The sequence below is a fragment of the Ylistrum balloti genome, unplaced genomic scaffold (genome assembly GCF_031769215.1).
Source record: "Ylistrum balloti isolate Yb309-2 unplaced genomic scaffold, AGI_CSIRO_Ybal_v1 Utg369972, whole genome shotgun sequence".
NCBI lineage: Eukaryota > Metazoa > Mollusca > Bivalvia > Pectinida > Pectinidae > Ylistrum > Ylistrum balloti.
The window spans coordinates 244,385-264,956 of record NW_026782064.1 but is presented as its reverse complement, the minus strand read 5'-3'; the positions used below and the strand labels follow the sequence as shown (position 1 = coordinate 264,956).

At 36.2% G+C, this 20,572-nt stretch overlaps 2 protein-coding genes across 2 annotated transcripts; one reads left to right on the top strand and one right to left on the bottom strand.

Annotated features, from left to right (window-relative positions):
* Positions 1-486: 486 nt before the first annotated feature.
* Positions 487-12,032, bottom strand: LOC132547669 (methyltransferase-like protein 22). Its single transcript, XM_060211456.1, has 9 exons — positions 11,951-12,032; positions 9,289-9,510; positions 8,717-8,757; positions 8,398-8,542; positions 5,257-5,376; positions 5,067-5,141; positions 4,118-4,217; positions 2,063-2,231; positions 487-942 (listed from the first exon to the last, which is right to left on the bottom strand). Exons 1-9 carry the CDS (start codon positions 12,030-12,032, stop codon positions 904-906), a joined length of 993 nt encoding a protein of 330 aa, XP_060067439.1. The 3' UTR covers positions 487-903.
* A 318-nt stretch (positions 12,033-12,350) lies between these two features.
* LOC132547668 (alpha-L-fucosidase-like) lies at positions 12,351-19,496 on the top strand. Its single transcript, XM_060211455.1, has 8 exons — positions 12,351-12,703; positions 13,360-13,466; positions 13,697-13,827; positions 14,648-14,781; positions 15,355-15,452; positions 15,890-16,022; positions 16,296-16,466; positions 18,091-19,496. The coding sequence occupies exons 1-8, from the start codon at positions 12,351-12,353 to the stop codon at positions 18,416-18,418; spliced, it is 1,455 nt and encodes a 484-aa protein (XP_060067438.1). The 3' UTR covers positions 18,419-19,496.
* The last annotated feature ends 1,076 nt before the right edge of the window (positions 19,497-20,572 follow it).

Genomic DNA, 20,572 nt, shown 5'->3' with positions numbered 1-20,572 from the left:
AACACCCATCTGTCCTACCAGAAGGGACTTGTTTTGAACACCCATCTGTCCTACCAGAAGGAACTACAGCTTTGAACACCCATCTGTCCTAACAGAGGGGACTTGTTTTGAACACCCATCTGTCCTACCAGAAGGGACTTGTTTTGAACACCCATCTGTCCTAACAGAGGGGACTTGTTTTGAACACCCATCTGTCCTAACAGAGGGGACTTGTTTTGAACACCCATCTGTCCTACCAGAAGGGACTTGCTTGGAACACCCCATTTGTCCTTCCAGAATGGACTTCCTTTGAACACCAATCCGTCCCTCACCAGTCCTACCAGAGTGGATTACAGCTTTGAAAATCCATCCATCCCCAACCAGACCTACCTCAGCCAATGAAACTTTGAATACCCTTCTGGAATTATGACTGCACAAATGTGAAAGGAAGTAACTCTAAAGAAGAACTCTTCAATGTCGAGAAAACAAAAGTCACACTTAACCGTAATGTGTCGTCTTTTAGTGATATAACAAAACATTAAAATAGAATTAATTTTCCCTCAACATGTTTGTCCTTGTTCACCTCCTAACAGACAAAAAAACCTGCTGAAATGTCAGGTGGGACGTTACTGCCTTCTCGGTTCATATATCATTGTAAATCTATAAAGTTCCACATGGGGGCAAAGACAACAATTTAAACAGTAATACACCTTTATCTGCTAATCATTTTCACCATTTCCATCCTTTCTGTTCAATCAGTGGATGCTTGTACTGAGTAGAATCAAGGCCTGTAGTGTACACGCTGGTACTGCTTTCAAGCATTGGATCTGAACGTGGATTGTAGATTTCACAACACCTCTGCTGAATCTTGGCCTCTCATGATAAACAGGCCATGTATATACCCAGTGATTTGGCGTGGCACAGTCATCCATTTGGTATAACAGACTGTATTGCCCAGATTTCCTACAACACAATATAATGTCGGTGAATCATCAAAAGCCAAAAATATTCATGTATGTGTGAACTCCTTCAAAAACATGGAAAAAAGATACCATTCATTACCTACTTATTCATGATTCAATAAGAATAAATAAAAAAAATCAATAAAAAATGCTTGGTAGAATATATTACTTGTCATGGAATTGTGTTGTAAGTGAACAAAGTATCTAAGGTAATGGTCAAAAGCAAGGTTCTAAGCCTGATAAGTCCTGTTCACCCTTGGATTTAATTTTAACAATATACACAAGTGACACCACATAAATAACACATCTTGTATGTGTAAACTGTTGTAGATGGGATTTTGAAAAATAACACAAGGTCCCAGAAGGATCTTGGCTCCCGCCATTGTTTTATCTTGTTCTTTAAAAGTAGGATATTTTCCTTTCTTTTCTGTCCTTTCCTCTCCTAAACACTCTCTTACACTCTTAAAGGTTCAATATGGTTGCCAGTCATCCAGTTTTTTTCTCATCAGTCCCAAAGTCAAACAGGCACAGCGAGGGACCAATGGGAACTAGCATATGAAATTGGAAAGAGATCCATCTAGTGCAAATCAACAAATAGCCATAACAAATGGTCAAAATCCAAGATAGCCAATTCTCAGCCATTTTGTTTTTCTGACCAGGCCCAAAATCGAATACACAACTAGAGACCAAGGGGAACCTGTATAAGAAGTTTGAGAGGGATCCATCCAGCACTTCTCAAGAAATAGGGAGAACAATCTTTCACAGTTAAAATCCAAGACAGTCAACTCTTGGCCATAATGTTTTTCTGGTCAGTCTCAAAAATCAAATGGGCACAACAAGGGACCAAGGGAAACCAATGTATGAAATCTGAGAAAGACCCATCCAGTCCTTCTCAAGAAATAGTGATAATGAACCACGAATGAATTGTGATTTGAACAGTCAACCATCTGATGATGGTGTGCATCAGAAGGTCTGATGGTGGGCTAAAAATTATGAACAAATTAAGCATTCTGACAACTTAATTTATTGAACAACATTGTTAACACAAGCCCTAATAGTGGGAACCTATCATAAACATTACTGAAACTGTATATTATTGAAAATATTCCTTTCAGAATTACCAATTGCTTGGTCCTGTTGTAGTTGAGGTACATAGGCAAGTCTTCATCTAACCGAAAATAGTGAAACTGTCTCCCCTCACAACCAAGCTGCTGCAGTCTAACTAAGCCTTCATAGAAGTGGGTGTAGGCAGGGCAGACTACATCCAGATCAGACAAAGTGAATACCAGTCTGCGGATAGATTATAAGTAAACAAGTGTAAAACAGATAAATAATACATAAAGCAAAACCTTCAACATGATATCACTGTTTGTAAACTTCAACTTTGGCATTATAAAGAGTTTTTTTCAATTTCATATTAGGAAGAGGTGTAAAAAAACTGAGAGTGAAGAAAAAGAGGACCACAATTACTTATAATATACAGTACAAGGGCTGATTGTTAAGTCGTTAGCACCATATTTAAGGGTTTAACTTTTAGTGGACATATTGCATTATTTTTCAACATAATCCCCTTCAGTATCTATACACTTTTGCCAGCCATTGTCAAGGACCTCAATGTCACTTTTACAGAAGTCCTTTTCATTACCATTCAGAAACTCCTCCACTGCATATATGAGGTCATCATCTGGCCTTTTTCAATTTTGGAAATAGATGAAAGTCTGATGGAGCAAGATCAGGGGAATAAGGCAGATGCTCATTCAATTCAAAGCTACAAGCGTAAATGGCAGCCAAGGCAATGACAGAATTGTGAACAGGGGCATGGTCCTGGTGGAACACACACCTTTACTGAGTTTTACGCTGTGATTGAGTTTAATATTTTCTCCTGACTGCTTGAGATATAATGCATAATATGTGCCATTGACTGTTTGTCACTTTTGCAGATAATCTACCATCAGAATACCATCAGCATCCCAGAAAAAACTAAGGCCAAAAACTTTCCAGCTGGTAATACAGTCTTTGCCTTCTTTGGCGGGATGAACCAGAGTGTTTCTATTGGTTACACTGTTGTTTGGCCTCTGGGGTGAAATGATGAAACCATGTTTCATCAATAGTCACAAACCTCTGCAGTAAGTTAGCAAATCTGCCTCTAAAATGCTCAGATTAGCATGCAACAAAGTGTGTCTTCTGATTAAATGTCAGAAGTCTTGGTACCCAACAGGCTGTGGGCTTTCTTATTGCAGGATCTTCTTTAAGAATGGAATGTCTCTTTCATATGAAATTCCAAAATGTACTGGCTATATATCCCTCTGTCACTTGCCTTTACGCCATAACAATATCATGGACTTCATTGACCATTTCTGGGGTTGCAACAATGGCAGGCCTTCCAGGATGGGCATCATCCCCAAGGCTCTACTTGCCACACTTAAATTCTGCCACCCACCATTTCACTGTAGCATATGAAGGTGCACCATTCCCTAGAGTTGCTACCTTGTCAGCATGAATATCCTTCAGTGCTAGACCTTTCTTATTCAAATATTAAATCACTGCTCTTTCAGTGATTTTGACCATTTTGCAAAAGTCACTTGCCTGTTTACTTAGAGTGCTATCTCTTCGACATAAGCAGACCAAATGACACCAGTTCTTGGGTTTTTGTGGATAAATAGCTAATAAAACAATGTATTGACAGAAGCAACAAACATCAACGTCATCTTGATACCAATCTAATTTCTAAAACTGCTCGATGACATCAACATAACAATAACGTCACAATACATGTGTACACAATATAATATTGGTGCTAAACGATATATCAGCAATTCACGACATTGGGTAAGTAGCCTTAAATAGTCAGAGAATAATAGAGCTGAAAAAGGACAACCCTGCTTAACTTCTTCAGTACAAGACTCACAACTTATCAATCAGTCCTTGTAAGATGGGAAATGGTGACAGGGCATGGTCTTAAAGTTGTGTCAATTCTCCATATGCGAGATTTCAGATTTTAGAGTGAAAAAAACCAATGAGTTTTATATATCAGATAGTTGACTTTCCGTTTTTGACATCTGAAAAAAGTGTCACCTGTTAATGTCATGTTCTGCTTATTATCAAATTTTCCCTTGACAAGTGGAACATGATATTAAGCAAGTTCCACTGTACTTAACCACGTCGATAATTTTTACCTCTTTTCTAGTCCCATATACACTGTTTTTGGTGGTCCCTTTGACAGCAGCAGGTGTATCGTCTTGAACAGGGCATCAGTCAGATCATCATCATAGATTACTAAACACAGAGACAAGGTCACGGATCAATACTTTAGAAATACGGTAGGTCATACTTTACCTTATAAAAACAAGTTCAAAGGTCACTGTACATTGAACATTGCTAATGGTCACTATACACAAACAAGGTCAAAGGTCATTGATTGGTTTGCTGAGTTTACTGCCCCCTCACCAGCCATGGTCATTTTTCGTCTAGGTCTCCTAAATGTAATAGCTGGTGGCTGCCTCACTGAATAACATGCAGAAGGCACATCATATGCCATTCACAGTAATAAAGATAACATGCCCATGACAGGAAAAGCCTGCCTGTTTCTCAGCTGCATGGGAAACACAAACTGCCTTTGGGTAGATAATGTCTTCACCTGAGGTTACGTAGGCTTTTTCAACTGAGGTATTGCAGCCCCTTAACTGCATTGACATATATACACGTATTTATATATACAAATCCAGTGCTATATTCATACAAAACGATATTAGATGACTAAGAACAGGGAGATTTCCAACCATAAATATAACAAAAATTATTGAAAGAAATCGAATACATTGCTGAAACTTCAGAGCAATATATTTAGCTATAAAACAGAGAGGCCATATTCTGGGGATGACTGTGTCATATATACTGGTGTGTTTATAATTTTACTACCTGGAGTTATTACACGTAATGCAAGAAATATTTATTCTTACCAATCTCCCTCCCCCACCCCCTCGAGTCTTGAACCATGAAGTACTTAAATTTCATCAAAACCTTTTGGTATTTCTTGACCTTTCAGAAACCTTGGATCTATGTGTCACTATAATCAGTTTACTATTTATATTCTGTCTGAACTTTTGTGTGGGACATCATAATTACCATCAGCAGCGATGATAACCTCGGCTTGTAAAATATCTGTGATGTCCACCTCACTCAGTCTAAAGTTTCCTTTACCTTAAAAGAAAAAAAAGGATAGAGAAATAGGATTTTGTCATGCCTAGTGTCAAAGTGGTTAATCTAACCAATATGTTGTGTCCCACAGGATGTCAGATACTGTAGTTATCTATACCTTGTACATGAAGGCCTTTACACCAGTCTAGCTCCCGAACTACAACATGACAGTTTGATGTGAGGTCAGCATTTATCTCTACATTGTGATGAGCCATTCTGAGCACACTTTCTCCCACATCTGTAACATATGTTTAAAAATCCCTTTGTCAAACATACTGAAGTATATGTATATATATATTGTATTTATATACAAGCACAAATTAAACAGTACAATTATCCATACCTACCAAATTTGCAGTGTAAACAATTAAAGTTTGGTAAGAAAGCGCAATCTTATAATCGATATATGTGAATATATCTACTACAGAATTAGAAAATAAACAAACAAACAAGTTATCAATATTGTTATCTAGGTACAAAATATTTTGTCACATCTACATGTATTGAAGAAATATAAGATTAAGTTGAAAATATCTGTAAGATTATAATGCCCTTCCTCCCATACAATTAGTATTAACTGTTCCTTTGATTCTCTAACCTTTTATGGTTGCCATAGTGATCTGATTGAGAGAAATATTCTATTTCTTTGTGTGACATGCAGCTGGACGTGTTTGATGCTCGTTAGTTTGCCTGTTGGTTCCGTTGTGTGATATGCAGCTGGACGTGTTTGATGCTCGTTAGTTTGTCTGTTGGTTCCGTTGTGTGATATGAAGCTTGACGTGTTTGATGCTCGTTGGTTTGCCTGTTGGTTCCGTTGTGTGACATGCAGCTGGACGTATTTGATGCTCGTTAGTTTGCCTGTTGGTTCCGTTGTGTGACATGCAGCTGGACGTGTTTGATGCTCGTTAGTTTGTCTGTTGGTTCCGTTGTGTGATATGAAGCTTGACGTGTTTGATGCTCGTTGGTTTGCCTGTTGGTTCCGTTGTGTGACATGCAGCTGGACGTATTTGATGCTCGTTAGTTTGCCTGTTGGTTCCGTTGTGTGACATGCAGCTGGACGTATTTGATGCTCGTTAGTTTGCCTGTTGGTTCCGTTGTGTGATATAAAGTTGGACGTATTTGATGCTCGTTGGTTTGCCTGTTGGTTCCGTTGTGTGACATGCAGCTGGACGTATTTGATGCTCGTTAGTTTGCCTGTTGGTTCCGTTGTGTGACATGCAGCTGGACGTATTTGATGCTCGTTAGTTTGCCTGTTGGTTCCGTTGTGTGATATAAAGTTGGACATATTTGATGCTCGTTAGTTTGTCTGTTGGTTCCGTTGTGTGACATGCAGCTGGACATGTTTGATGCTCGTTAGTGTGCCTGTTGGTTCCGTTGTGTGACATGCAGCTGGATGTGTTTGATGCTCGTTAGTGTGCCTGTTGGTTCCGTTGTGTGACATGCAGCTGGACGTGTTTGATGCTCGTTAGTGTGCCTGTTGGTTCCGTTGTGTGACATGCAGCTGGACGTGTTTGATGCTCGTTGGTTTGCCTGTTGGTTCCGTTGTGTGACATGCAGCTGGACGTATTTGATGCTCGTTAGTTTGCCTGTTGGTTCCGTTGTGTGACATGCAGCTGGACGTATTTGATGCTCGTTAGTTTGCCTGTTGGTTCCGTTGTGTGATATGAAGCTGGTCGTGTTTGATACTCGTTGGTTTGTCTGTTGGTTCCGTTGTGTGACATGCAGCTGGACATGTTTGATGCTCGTTAGTGTGCCTGTTGGTTCCGTTGTGTGACATGCAGCTGGACGTGTTTGATGCTCGTTAGTGTGCCTGTTGGTTCCGTTGTGTGACATGCAGCTGGACGTGTTTGATGCTCGTTAGTGTGCCTGTTGGTTCCGTTGTGTGACATGCAGCTGGACGTGTTTGATGCTCGTTGGTTTGCCTGTTGGTTCCGTTGTATGATATAAAGCTGGACGTATTTGATGCTCGTTAGTTTGCCTGTTGGTTCCGTTGTACGATATAAAGCTGGACGTATTTGATGCTCGTTGGTTTGCCTGTTGGTTCCGTTGTACGATATGCAGCTGGACGTATTTGATGCTCGTTAGTTTGCCTGTTGGTTCCGTTGTACGATATAAAGCTGGACGTGTTTGATGCTCGTTGGTTTGCCTGTTGGTTCCGTTGTACGATATAAAGCTGGACGTGTTTGATGCTCGTTGGTTTGCCTGTTGGTTCCGTTGTACGATATAAAGCTGGACGTGTTTGATGCTCGTTAGTTTACCTATTGGTTCCGTTGTACGATATAAAACTGGACGTGTTTGATGCTCGTTAGTTTGTCTGTTGGTTCCGTTGTACGACATAAAGCTGGACGTGTTTGATGCTCGTTGGTTTGCCTGTTGGTTCCGTTGTACGATATAAAACTGGACGTGTTTGATACTCGCTAGTTTGTCTGTTGGTTCTGTTGTAAGATATGTAGCTGTATGTGTTTGATGCTCGTTAGTTTGCCTGTTGGTTCCGTTGTACGATATGCAGCTGGACGTATTTGATGCTCGTTAGTTTGCCTGTTGGTTCCGTTGTACGATATGCAGCTGGACGTATTTAATGCTCGTTAGTTTGCCTGTTGGTTCCGTTGTACGATATGCAGCTGGACGTATTTGATGCTTGTTAGTTTGCCTGTTGGTTCCGTTGTACGATATAAAACTGGACGTGTTTGATACTCGTTAGTTTGTCTGTTGGTTCTGTTGTAAGATATGTAGATGTATGTGTTTGATGCTCGTTAGTTTGCCTGTTGGTTCCGTTGTACGATATGCAGCTGGACGTATTTGATGCTCGTTAGTTTGCCTGTTGGTTCCGTTTTTGTTTACCTTGTTCTAATTTTGAGAATGTGACATTACTTACCTGGATTGACCAAGGTTTACATGGTGGGTGTTGTCGATGAAGCAGAAGATGTTTACTCTTCCAGAACACCTGGTCTTATTCTCCTTGTACTTTTTCAGAAGTCTGTGTGTAAATCTTTCATCTGTTCATATTTTGTCGTAGTTTTATGGAATTTGAGTTTAAATTAGGATTATGTTGCCATTTTCTTGATTGATTCCTGATCAGTGAAAACCTTAATAATGATTAAGCATCAAACATAATATTATGATAATATGAGGTAAATATGAGCCAAATCTAATGAGATGTTGTCAAGATATCACCCTGATTTGGAGCTGGACGGACAGATAGACATGGATACATAAATATAACACTGTAGCATGGCAACAGCATGAAATAGCATTTTACCTGTACAGTAAACAGTTTTAGCTAACATGGCTGCTACTATCGTTGTCAGACCTGTACCTGCTCCAAGGTCAAGGACAGACTTTTGACAGAAGTCAGTCTCGTGATGGAGGAGAAAGTCACAAAGCAGCAAGGCACCTGCCCACACCTGCAGAATACACATCCAAATATATTTTGAAAATAAACTGTTAAATTAAGTATAAATTTCTGTTCCTGTAAGAGTTTAAACTTTAGGGAATGTTACAAAATGTGATTAAGTGAAAATGAAAATTAGTTATTCACGAAAAATTTTACAACTATTTAAAATATCAAAAATGTATACCTGTTCACCGACATCTTGTAATTCTGTTGCAAGACTGTGTTCTAAAATGAAAATAGATACATGCATCAAATATTAACAGTAAATGATTGGGTGGGCTATAACTTGTATGTTATTGGCGGAGTAATCTACAATATCAAAATATCATATGAAAATCTTGCCAAAACACATAAAGTGAGGAAAGAAATTCCAACAAAGACTAACCCAAGGTAAGTGCCAACATGTCACTCTCTCCCTGAACATAAGTTGCAGGCTTATATGGGACAGTGATTTAGCATTTGTAAATAAATCTACAAAGTTATAACCATGAAGCTGCCACTGACTGGTGATTACTATCAGTAAATATTATGGCATATCATTAATTTTCCTGGGAAATTTATTTTCAATTAATTGATATTTTTATTTCAAAGATTAATTATGTCCACAATCTGTTAAAATGATTATTAAACAGATTTACAAAGCTATATTTATCCATGATATCAAGTGTCCATGCAACAGAATTTTTTAATCTACGAAAATTGAGCCCTGCAAAAATACATGAATTTACAGTAACAAGTTAAAGTTATTGGTAATACCCAGGGTAATCACTGCTGTGTCTTCACTGTTAAAAGAATTTCCATCCCTCTGAAGAATAAGGTCACCATCCTCATCAACTTCTAGACATGATGGAATGTGTTGTGTCTCTGTTATCACCTCTCTGTGTCCTGTATTATCAACACTGTCCTGATCAGCACTTACAGCATTATCTCCTATCTCATCAGTGTCACTTGATTGTAATTTTATTACAAATCTTGTTACTAAAACAAACAAACAAATATCTTGAGAATGAATACATGTACATGTATATTCAAGATCTTTGATGTTCTATCTGATCAACCCACTGAGCTTTCTGACATCCTGTCAAATCTGACCACTGAGTATTCTGACCTACTGCTATAAAATTTACACCAACATGTGTTAGTTCTGTGTACTCAAATCTAGTCCATTTGGTAGGTTCCAGTACTGAATTTGAGAGATAATTTCCCTGTTAACTATTTCATTATAAAAAATATATATCTATGTACATCAATACTGTTACATGAAATCTTTTATTGTCTCATCAAACAAGATGCAAAGCCATGAAATTTGATTTCAAACTTGCCTACATAGTATATTTATGTGATTTCTCAGGAGATCACCTCTATAAGATACTTGTACATCAGTATTAGTAAGCTCCACACTGGTAATTCTTCTAATGAAGGTGACTGTGAAGTCATTGAAACATAACACTCTAATCTTCTTCTGGGTGTCATAAGAACTTCTATTCTACTGACATTACCAACCTGAAGGACATGTTTAAAAAAAACAAAAAAAAACAAAAAAAAAACCAAGAGATCCCAAAGAGATCTTGGTGCCCACCATTGTTTGAACTTTATTTGCTCTATGAAAGTTGGATCTTTTCCCTCTCTTCTCTGTTTTTGCTCTTAATGATAAGACATTTGAACACTCCATTGCAGAAATTGCTATGAAAATCTTTACCTTCCAAAATGGCTGCCTGGAAGTCCCAAAATCAAAGGGGTACAAGAAGAGACCAAAGGGAACATACGCATGAAATGAAATGTGCACAACTAGGGACAAAGGTAAACATATACATGAAATTTGATAACAATCTATTAAGTAGTTCTCTAAAAATAGTGATAACAAACTTACAAAGTCAAAATCCAAGATGGCGGTCTATCAGCCATTTTGTTTTTCTGATCTGACCTAATCAAATGGGCACAAGGGACCAAGGGGAACCTATTTATGCAATTTTTGAAAGAACCATCTAGTACTTCTAAAGAAATAGAGACAACAAAAATTGTTCTGATGATGATGGGCTAAAAAATACTTGTGTATATCTGTTTTTACCTCAGCTGCTGCAGTATATATGAAAATATCAAATACATACACTGGCACCATACAAGACAAAAATATAATAACTGCTCCGTGTTGAGCAGACAAATCACGGCACCTATTAAGTAAGTGCATGTCCCTCAGTTGGAGGGTTAGTAAAGGATATTTTTGACTCTTTGACTATTTTTTGCACTAATATAATCTCACTATCGACCTACTTGTACATACTTATAATTAGTTATATGTCAGCAAATTGGACAAGTTGTCTTCCCCCCTGTGTTTCTGTATACGTGTCTGACCCCTGTGCTGAAATTTATAACGGGTAACTATATCGTGTGATGGAAATTTGGCATTCCAGCAGATAAATAAACCAGAGGGATCTTGGCGCCCACCATTTGAGGATCTGTTTTCAGTTCTTGAAGATTTGTTTATTTTTTTTTTGTTACAGGTTTTGTAAATGTTCATGAACTGGTCTTCATTGAATGTACTCAATGATGGCACAATATATTTTTATTAAGCACCTATTAGCAAATATCATTTGAAAAAGATCGCAAAGTATTATTAGATAGCAGTCAGTTACAGGTGGATAATGGACATGGTCTTGAATCAATATGATAGAATATCGAAGAAAATATGCTTGTGCTGTATTACTGTTGACATCCAAGATGGCTGCCTGTGGGCCAACTTGATTTCAAATCAGTCAAAAAAAAAGTACAATGCACATCTAGGGACCAAGGGAAACATGCATATGTGATTTGAGAAAGATCCATCCAGTACTTTCCAAGAAACAGCGATAACAAACTTTTACTTCCAAAATCCAAGATGGCCGTCTGTCAGCCATCTTGAATTCGAATCAGTCCAAAAAAGGTACAATGCACAACTAGAGACCAATGGGAACCTGCATATGAAATTTGAGACAGATCCATCCAGTACTTTCCCTGAAATAGCGGTAACAAAATTTTACTTTCAAACTCCAAGGTTTGTCAGCCATCTTGAATTTGAATCAGTCCAAAAAAGGTACAATGCACAACTAGGGACCAAGGGGAACCTGTATATGAAATTTCAGAAAGATCCATCCAGTAGCCTACTTTCCCAGAAATAGCGGTAACAAACTTTTGCTTCCAAAATCCAAGATGGCTGCCTGTCGGCCATCTTGAATTCAAATCAGTCCAAAAAAAGGTACAATGCACAACTAGGGACCAAGGGGAAACTGCATATGAAATTTCAGAAAGATCCATCCAGTACTTTCCCAGAAATAGCGGTAACAAGAATTGTTTACGGACGGACGGACGGACCACGGACGCAGGGCGATTTGAAATACTCCACCATCCGATGATGGTGAACTATAAATAAACCCCGTCATACCAGAATTACTTTCTTTGGTTGACAAGCACTCGCACGTGTGATATAAATGAACATCTGATAATACTTTCTCCCCCGGTTCCATTCCAAATAGTGGACGATGGTAAAGACCGAATTCTTGTCTCCAAATGTTACGATTGCAGCATGATGGCCTTACTTGTCCTCCATAAAATTCGTTGTTTGAATATTTCTGTTTTCTAAAAGTTCTAATCTTAAACATAAATTCGTTTTGTACATTTGCCTACACACGCATTGAATCAGCTATGGATTGGAATTTATTTTAATAGTGCGGTCAATATATCCGCCTAACGCAATAGTAACGTGTAAACATTTACGCCTTTCATTTTTCGCGCAATATCACTTTATCGAGATAACGACTGACAGTCTCGTGATTGTAAACAATATGGCGGCGACAGCGCTTTTGCTTCAGCTGTTTACATTGTTATCAACTTTAATATCGGTTACCGCAGCTGTCAAGTACACACCCGACTGGAAGTCTTTGGACTCAAGGCCGTTGCCCGCCTGGTATGATGATTCCAAAATTGGAATTTTCCTTCACTGGGGATTGTTTTCAGTACCAGCATACAAGTCGGCATGGTTTGTTTACTTCTTCAAACATAATTATCCGGATTACGTGAAATTCGTACACGACAACTACGGTCCACAGTTCACCTTCGCTGATTTTGCACCCCTCTTCCATGCATATTTTTATAACCCTGATGGATGGGCAGATATTTTTGAAGCTTCCGGAGCAAAGTGAGTCATTTAACTGTTTGAATTGTGTAACTATCATAGACAAAGGACTTGGCTACAACAAGCTACTGTGGTGCATGTAGCAGAGTAAATTGTTATATTATTGTACTAGTCACCTTTCTAAACTCGGCTAGTGGGAATTTCCCTTTAAGAGAGTGTTAGCGTGTCCGGCTAGAGACCAAAGGGTTGTTAGTTCAAACTCCAGCAGTGGCAAGGTGTTTTTCATTACTCCTTCCTATTACATTATTTTAAAATAAATTTAATTAAAAGATGCATGTTTTACATTGTATAAAATTAGTAAATAAAAGGTTACATCACAAACATATTTACATTTTTATGGCATTAACACCTTCATAATGGCTGTAAGTGCCATAACACTATGGCAGTTTATTGCTTAAATGATTTAAGTGGAATAAAAAGGCAAACTGTTTCATGGGCAAAGCTTGTCGAATCGAACACCATTTTGTTATTGTTGCATAAAAATTAAGCTGATTATGCTAGGAACCGATATAGTTGTGGTCTTGTGTTGAGATTATTATAAGCGCGTAAGGGAAGAAAGGTAATTTTTACAGGGACTCTGAAGAACAAACATTCTTGCTCTCATATCTATCCTCATTGAAATATTTGAAGATGATTTTTAAATTTGTCATGCTGCACAGATATGTGGTATTGGTTACAAAACACCATGAAGGCTTCACAATGTGGCCGTCGAACCATTCCTGGAACTGGAACGCTTATGATGTTGGACCTAGAAGAGATTTAGTAGGTATGTATACACTTCATCTGTAGCAACAATAAGCTTGACAATTGTCTTTCATTTTTGATGGATCATTGCAGTTTTATTATTTTGAAAGAATATACCCCCAATGTACTTCTGTAAATGATCCTTTGTTCTGTTTCTGGCTTTCTCATTGGGCTACTCTAAAATTTATCTTGATTACATATGTAGATGAAATGCTATCCAACAATAAGTTTGTTCTGTTTTCTAAATTACAGCTGAGCTTGCCACTGCTGTTAAGAAGAAGAAGGACATGCATTTTGGGGTGTACCACTCTCTGTTTGAGTTCTTTAATCCTTTATATATTGCAGACAAAAACAATAACTATAAAACTCAAGAATTTGTAAGAGTAAGTCAGCATTCTTAAAAAAATAAGTCATCTTAATATTGATACCTCTATTTTCATTTTAAGACCATTTTTCCCCTGGAACTCAATCTAAGTTATTTGTGCTTGACTATGTATGAGCCAAAAAACATTTCTTATACTCATCAAAATGTACAAAAATCTTTAGAACACAGTCTACCATAGATAAAAATTTTGAAGCTTTTAGAGCTACAGACTTTCTGAAGAAGTCCTCTGTAGAAAACTTCAGTGTTTATGCAGAGATTCAAAAATATAAGCAATTATAACCAAAGGGCCAAGTGAGCTTATGCCATGGAGCAGTGTCTGTCATAGTCTGTCTGGGGTCAACTGTTCCATTTAAGCAAATTTATGAAACTCTCAAAACAATTTCATCTGACTAACCAAAATACATCAAAGCATGGTATTTGTCTGATAGGTTCCTAGGATGAAGCACAACAAAGTTTGCAAAAAGACATGACTTTGACCTTATCCAAGGCTTCAGGGGTCAAATCTCTTAAAACCTTAAAGCAACATCTGACTAACTAAAAGGTGCAGAAGCATGGTTTGGCAGATAAGTTCCTAGAAAAAAGCCCAGCAATGTTTACAAAAAGAAAATGGAAATTGGTTAGAATTGATTGGATTTGCCCACTTTGAATGCTGATGGTGTACATGTTAATGTATTTGTGATAAACATTGATTCTGGTTATTAATGCATTGACTATGTGGTGCTTTATAAAATCCTTCCTGCCATGAACTTAAGTAAAAGTTACTTCAATAACACTGAGCACGAAATGTTATAGTGACATATAGCATTGTTCTTTTTTAGACAAAGGCCATGCCTGAGCTGTACGAACTTGTCAACAATTACAAACCCGATATTGTCTGGTCAGATGGTGATTGGGAAGCCCCAGATACTTACTGGAACTCAACAGAGTTTATTGCTTGGCTTTACAATGAAAGGTACTTATTTCTCTTAAAGCTTACACCAGTTCAATCAGATATATTTGCCGTCAATATTGCTTTCATGTATTTCCATGTGTAACCTGTAGTAGGCCCAGGGACTGTCATTTCTGTAGAACTAATATGGACATGTATTAGCTCATTAGCAGATATGGTCTAAATATAGTAATGACCTATGAACATCTGATCAGAAATGATTCTATATTTCAATAATAAATATTAAATTTTCTTTGCATTTAACTGCAGCTATTCTAGTTATGTACTAGTAGCTGTGCACATATAAATCTTGCAAAAAACTGTTTTATCATATGGGACACACCTGTACTTTAAGAACCTGCTGTAGCCAGGTTTGAGACTCTCAAATTTTTAATATGGTGCTCTGGATGGAACTTTGAAATTCTCACAAAAATAACTACCTTTTTATAATCAATATTGAACATTGTTAATCTAGCATTAGTACTATCCCTTGGGAAGGGATTATTATCAAATCTCCTATAGGTGGTATTAATCCTTTATACAGAATCTAATTGGTTTTTTGAAGTCTTACATATTATGGTCACCATGTTTCTACAGTCCAGTGAAAGATACAGTAGTGATTAATGACCGCTGGGGAAACAACACAAGATGTCGACATGGAGGCTTCTGGAACTGTCATGATAAATTCAATCCAGGTAGGAAATTAACAAATTTATATATAACATACCAAGGCAAGAGACAATTCAAAACACAATTTCCATGACTTGTCACATTTAAAATCCATTAAGAGAATCAAATGACGATACGTTAGTCATCAACTCAATCTTATGCCTTAATTAATTTGGCCATTAAGCAGCCATCATGTTTTTTTACCTCTTCTTCTTTCTCATCAAACACAACTATTCTTTCTTCAATTTTTATAAAGGTTTCACTTGGATGGCGCATAATTGTAACAAATTTATTTGGAAGTAAAGTTGATTGAAAAAAGTCAGTTGACCATAGACTGAAAAAGTCATTCATGCTTACTAGATGGCCATCTTAGTAAGGTATTGGTAATATTCCATGTTCTTCAAAGTAAGAGCAGGGGGAAATCGTTTATGTCATATTTTGAGTTTGTTTGTTGTTATTTCAGGAAAGTTATTCACTCCAAAATGGGAAAACTGCATGACAGTAGATAAGAGAGCGTGGACACATCGTCGTGATGTCACTGCAGAGGACTGTCAAACTGTCAACGAATTGATCTCAGTGATGGCAGAGACTGTAAGGTACTGACAAAGAACATACAGGAAAGTCTTTGATTCTACGCATGGTCAAAATCATTTGCCTTTCCAAAATTAGTTGCTACACCAGGAAACGGCTTGTTTATTGGTGGTCAACTTGTTATAAGAATTTGTCTGCCTGTGTGTTGAATTAGTATATAGAATGAAAATAGATTTCACATTTTTATGAACAAAACAAAATGTGGCAAAGTTATTCTTGACGTTTTCATATTTCAGAATGCTATAAAAATTTGTTAAAAACCATTATTGTTTTGACAGCTGTGGTGGTAACCTACTAATGAATGTCGGACCCTCTGCTGATGGTAGGATCATCCCAATTTTTGAACAAAGGCTTAGACAGTTTGGAGCATGGATGAAGGTCAATGGGGAGGCCATTTACAAATCCAAACCATGGCATACGCAAAGAGACCCATTTGACAAACAAGTCTGGTAAATCTCCATTGTTCTGTAACTTATTATTTCTCATCTCTGCTTTCTGTCTTTCTGTTTAGCTCGTCAAACTTTGCCGAGAAATTATCTATTGTACTTACCGTAACTTAGATGTAACTGAGGTCATTATTTATTTCAATGCCTCCGCTATGAATCAAACCCGGGACCCCTGGCCTACTAGTCTGACGCTCAACCAATCGAGCTAAAGAGAAGTTCTCTCTAGCCGAGTGGAATTTTGCGGCTAGTATTTTTACCAGGATTACATCTATATTTAAAATATTGAAGAGAAAGCCTGCTGCGGATTATTTTGTGGAGCAAGCTATATGACGAAATGTTTTCCAAAACCATGGAAAAGTGCAGGCTCTACAATTTCTATGTAATGCAGGACTTTGAATATATGATATAACAAGAATAAAAGGCTACAAAGTATAAACAGAAATCTTTAATTATCAAACACATTTAAATAAATTGCTGATTGCATAAGGTTTATTCCGATCCATCAAAATTGGATGTCTCTGAACCACTCATGAATAGTCCTAGCTGTTTGCAATAAAGTCTAGCAATTGCAGCCAGTAGGTCATCATCGTCACTACTATTATACTACATACCTTATAACATTTAATTTAAATTCAGCAGTGTAACTTTGCCTTTTTGGTGGACTTTTTCCACTTCCATGTCAATTGCGTCATAACAGACTACAGGTACTTGGTATAGTCAACATGCTGGTATCTCATCACAAACGCTTGGGATACTAAACTGGTGTTCATGTGTATACATTTAAAGTAGATACAACTCATCGATTGTTTAAAAAGGTGTTTAATAAAACTGTTCACATGCCCAGGTTATATAGGCAAATATGAACGTTTCTCAAGTAAGCAACGTATAGTATATAAGCTGCGGACAATAATACAGTGTAGAGTATATTCAGACATTAATTCTTAAAACAGTAATTTAGTCTTGTGCAGGCTATCTACAGGAGCTGGCAGTATACAATAAATTGTGGTAATAATATATAAATATAATATAACAAATCTGTTATGTAAACACCTTAAACATATCTAAGACAGGTTGGTACGACATATTTTGTCCTTGAAAAAGTTTTTCCCAATCATAATATAAGTTTCAAGTCCTAAAATGTATTTTGTGTGATTAAATCAGATCTTAAGTCTGATTTTAAGTCATTTATAAAGGGTTATGGCCCTTTGTTGACCTTTTGTCATTTTGACTAATTCGTATGTCATGAACATCATTTATTGTCAAATTTAAGTAACTTGTATAAGTAGGTCTTAAGGCGACCATGTGTTACTTAAATTATTTTGGGTCACAAACCCAAACTTATACAGAATTATGTCCCTTGGTTTATATTTGATGCTGAAGTATGGTAAAGGTGATGTACATGTATAGTAGTTTGCTATGAGAATTCTGCCTTGATTTAGTTTTTCATAGAATTTTGGAATATGTGACATATTCCTATAAATTAACAGGAAAAGTCATAGATATTAAGCATTATACAGTATAAGGTTGGTATCTAACTAGTCAATGCATTTGTTATTACTAGATATGAGCTTCAAGTATTATCTCTTCTTTTAGTTTATTTATTCACTAAAGATTGTTATTTTTCCAGGTACACTTCTAAGAAAGATGTCAATGGAACATCTGTGTATGCTATCATCCTGAATTGGCCCAAGTACAATGCATTGACCCTAGGAGCTCCAGTTACCGGTCAAAACACTGTCATCAAGATGCTTGGCTATGACAAACCATTCAAGTTTTATGAAGGGCTGAACAAGACTGTGGAAGTAATTTTTCCAAACATTCCTGTGAATTTGATGCCATCCTATGATGCTTGGGTCTTAAAGATGACAAACTTGGAAAATCAACATGTGCCACATGATGACAAACCTGCAAGGGATGCCTTCGTCAAACCCATAGACATGATGGACTTTTTGTGAATTAGCTCACCAGATATTGGTGTTGGCAAAGGTTTGTGAATTTGGTGAAAACTGTATAGACTGACACTCTGAAGGATACATAAATTTTTTTTTACTTTATTTATGAGTTCTGAGGTGTCAGTTTAGACGGGTTGATTGATGTTTGACTTGACACCAGTTTACACCCAAAGTGATGTTTGACGTTCAATGTGATTGCTTATTTTCTATTTTGTATTTTTATTTACATCATTAAGGATCTTTTATTTTACTTTTTTTTATTTTCTGACAGTTTACTTATATGAAATCTTGATCTGTAAATGTTCTCTCTTTAGTGATAACTGATTGAATGCTTTTGTGATTATAATTTACACATTTAATTATCATTATACTCAACCATCAACTCACTTCCTATTACAAATATTTGAAACTTGTGTGTGATAATTATTCAAACATATCTTGTATTACATATGATAAGACATTTTACAAGGGAAAATAAAGCTTCTACAAATGAAAAAGTCAATACTGTTAACTATTAGTGGAAGTTCTTTTTAAATCTTTTATTATTTTTTAGTCTTTTTTAGTCTAATTAATCCCAGATTTTCGGAAGTAACATCATCAGTATAAAATAAAAAGGTAGTAATAGATGGTTTCAAAATTGTCAAATAACATAACTGTATTAATTTTTGTCTTATGATTGTCTAGTTAGTCAGTGAATATACCCATGTCCTTATTAAGTGTATAACATATGTAATACAGCTTTATGTGACTTCACTTTAGATAATGAAATGACATCACACGTCCATAGATAGAATTGCAACATTACAATGGAGACTGAAGATAATAGTGCGGACATGACTTCAAGTTTTACATAGCAGTGTCCTCTTTCTACAGTATTTGCTTGAAAAATGTGGTAAAAAGGATCTAAAATTTGTTTCCGTTTGACATGTGATTTATGGAACAAAAGGCTCACTGAAATGAGAAAACATCCATGAAATCCACATTAAAACTCCTGTAAGATCCTATATATATTACTACATTAAAACTCCTATAAGATCCTATATATATTACTACATTAAAACTCCTGTAAGATCCTATATATATTACTACATTAAAACTCCTATAAGATCCTGTATATATTACTACATTAAAACTCCTATAAGATCCTATATATATTACTAAATTAAAACTCCTGTAAGATCCTATATATATTACTACATTAAAACTCCTATAAGATCCTGTATATATTACTACATTAAAACTCCTGTAAGATCCTGTATATATTACTACATTAAAACTCCTGTAAGATCCTATATATATTACTACATTAAAACTCCTGTAAGATCCTGTATATATTACTACATTAAAACTCCTGTAAGATCCTATATATATTACTACATTAAAACTCCTGTAAGATCCTATATATATTACTACATTAAAACTCCTGTAAGATCCTGTATATATTACTACATTAAAACTCCTGTAAGATCCTATATATATTACTACATTAAAACTCCTATAAGATCCTATATATATTACTACATTAAAACTCCTGTAAGATCCTGTATATATTACTACATTAAAACTCCTGTAAGATCCTATATATATTACTACATTAAAACTCCTATAAGATCCTATATATATTACTACATTAAAACTCCTGTAAGATCCTTTATATATTACTACATTAAAACTCCTATAAGATCCTATATATATTACTACATTAAAACTCCTGTAAGATCCTGTATATATTACTACATTAAAACTCCTGTAAGATCCTATATATATTACTACATTAAAACTCCTATAAGATCCTATATATATTACTACATTAAAACTCCTGTAAGATCCTGTATATATTACTACATTAAAACTCCTGTAAGATCCTATATATATTACTACATTAAAACTCCTATAAGATCCTATATATATTACTACATTAAAACTCCTGTAAGATCCTTTATATATTACTACATTAAAACTCCTATAAGATCCTATATGTATTACTACATTAAAACTCCTATAAGATCCTATATGTATTACTACATTAAAACTCCTATAAGATCCTATATATATTACTACATTAAAACTCCTGTAAGATCCTGTATATATTACTACATTAAAACTCCTGTAAGATCCTATATATATTACTACATTAAAACTCCTATAAGATCCTAT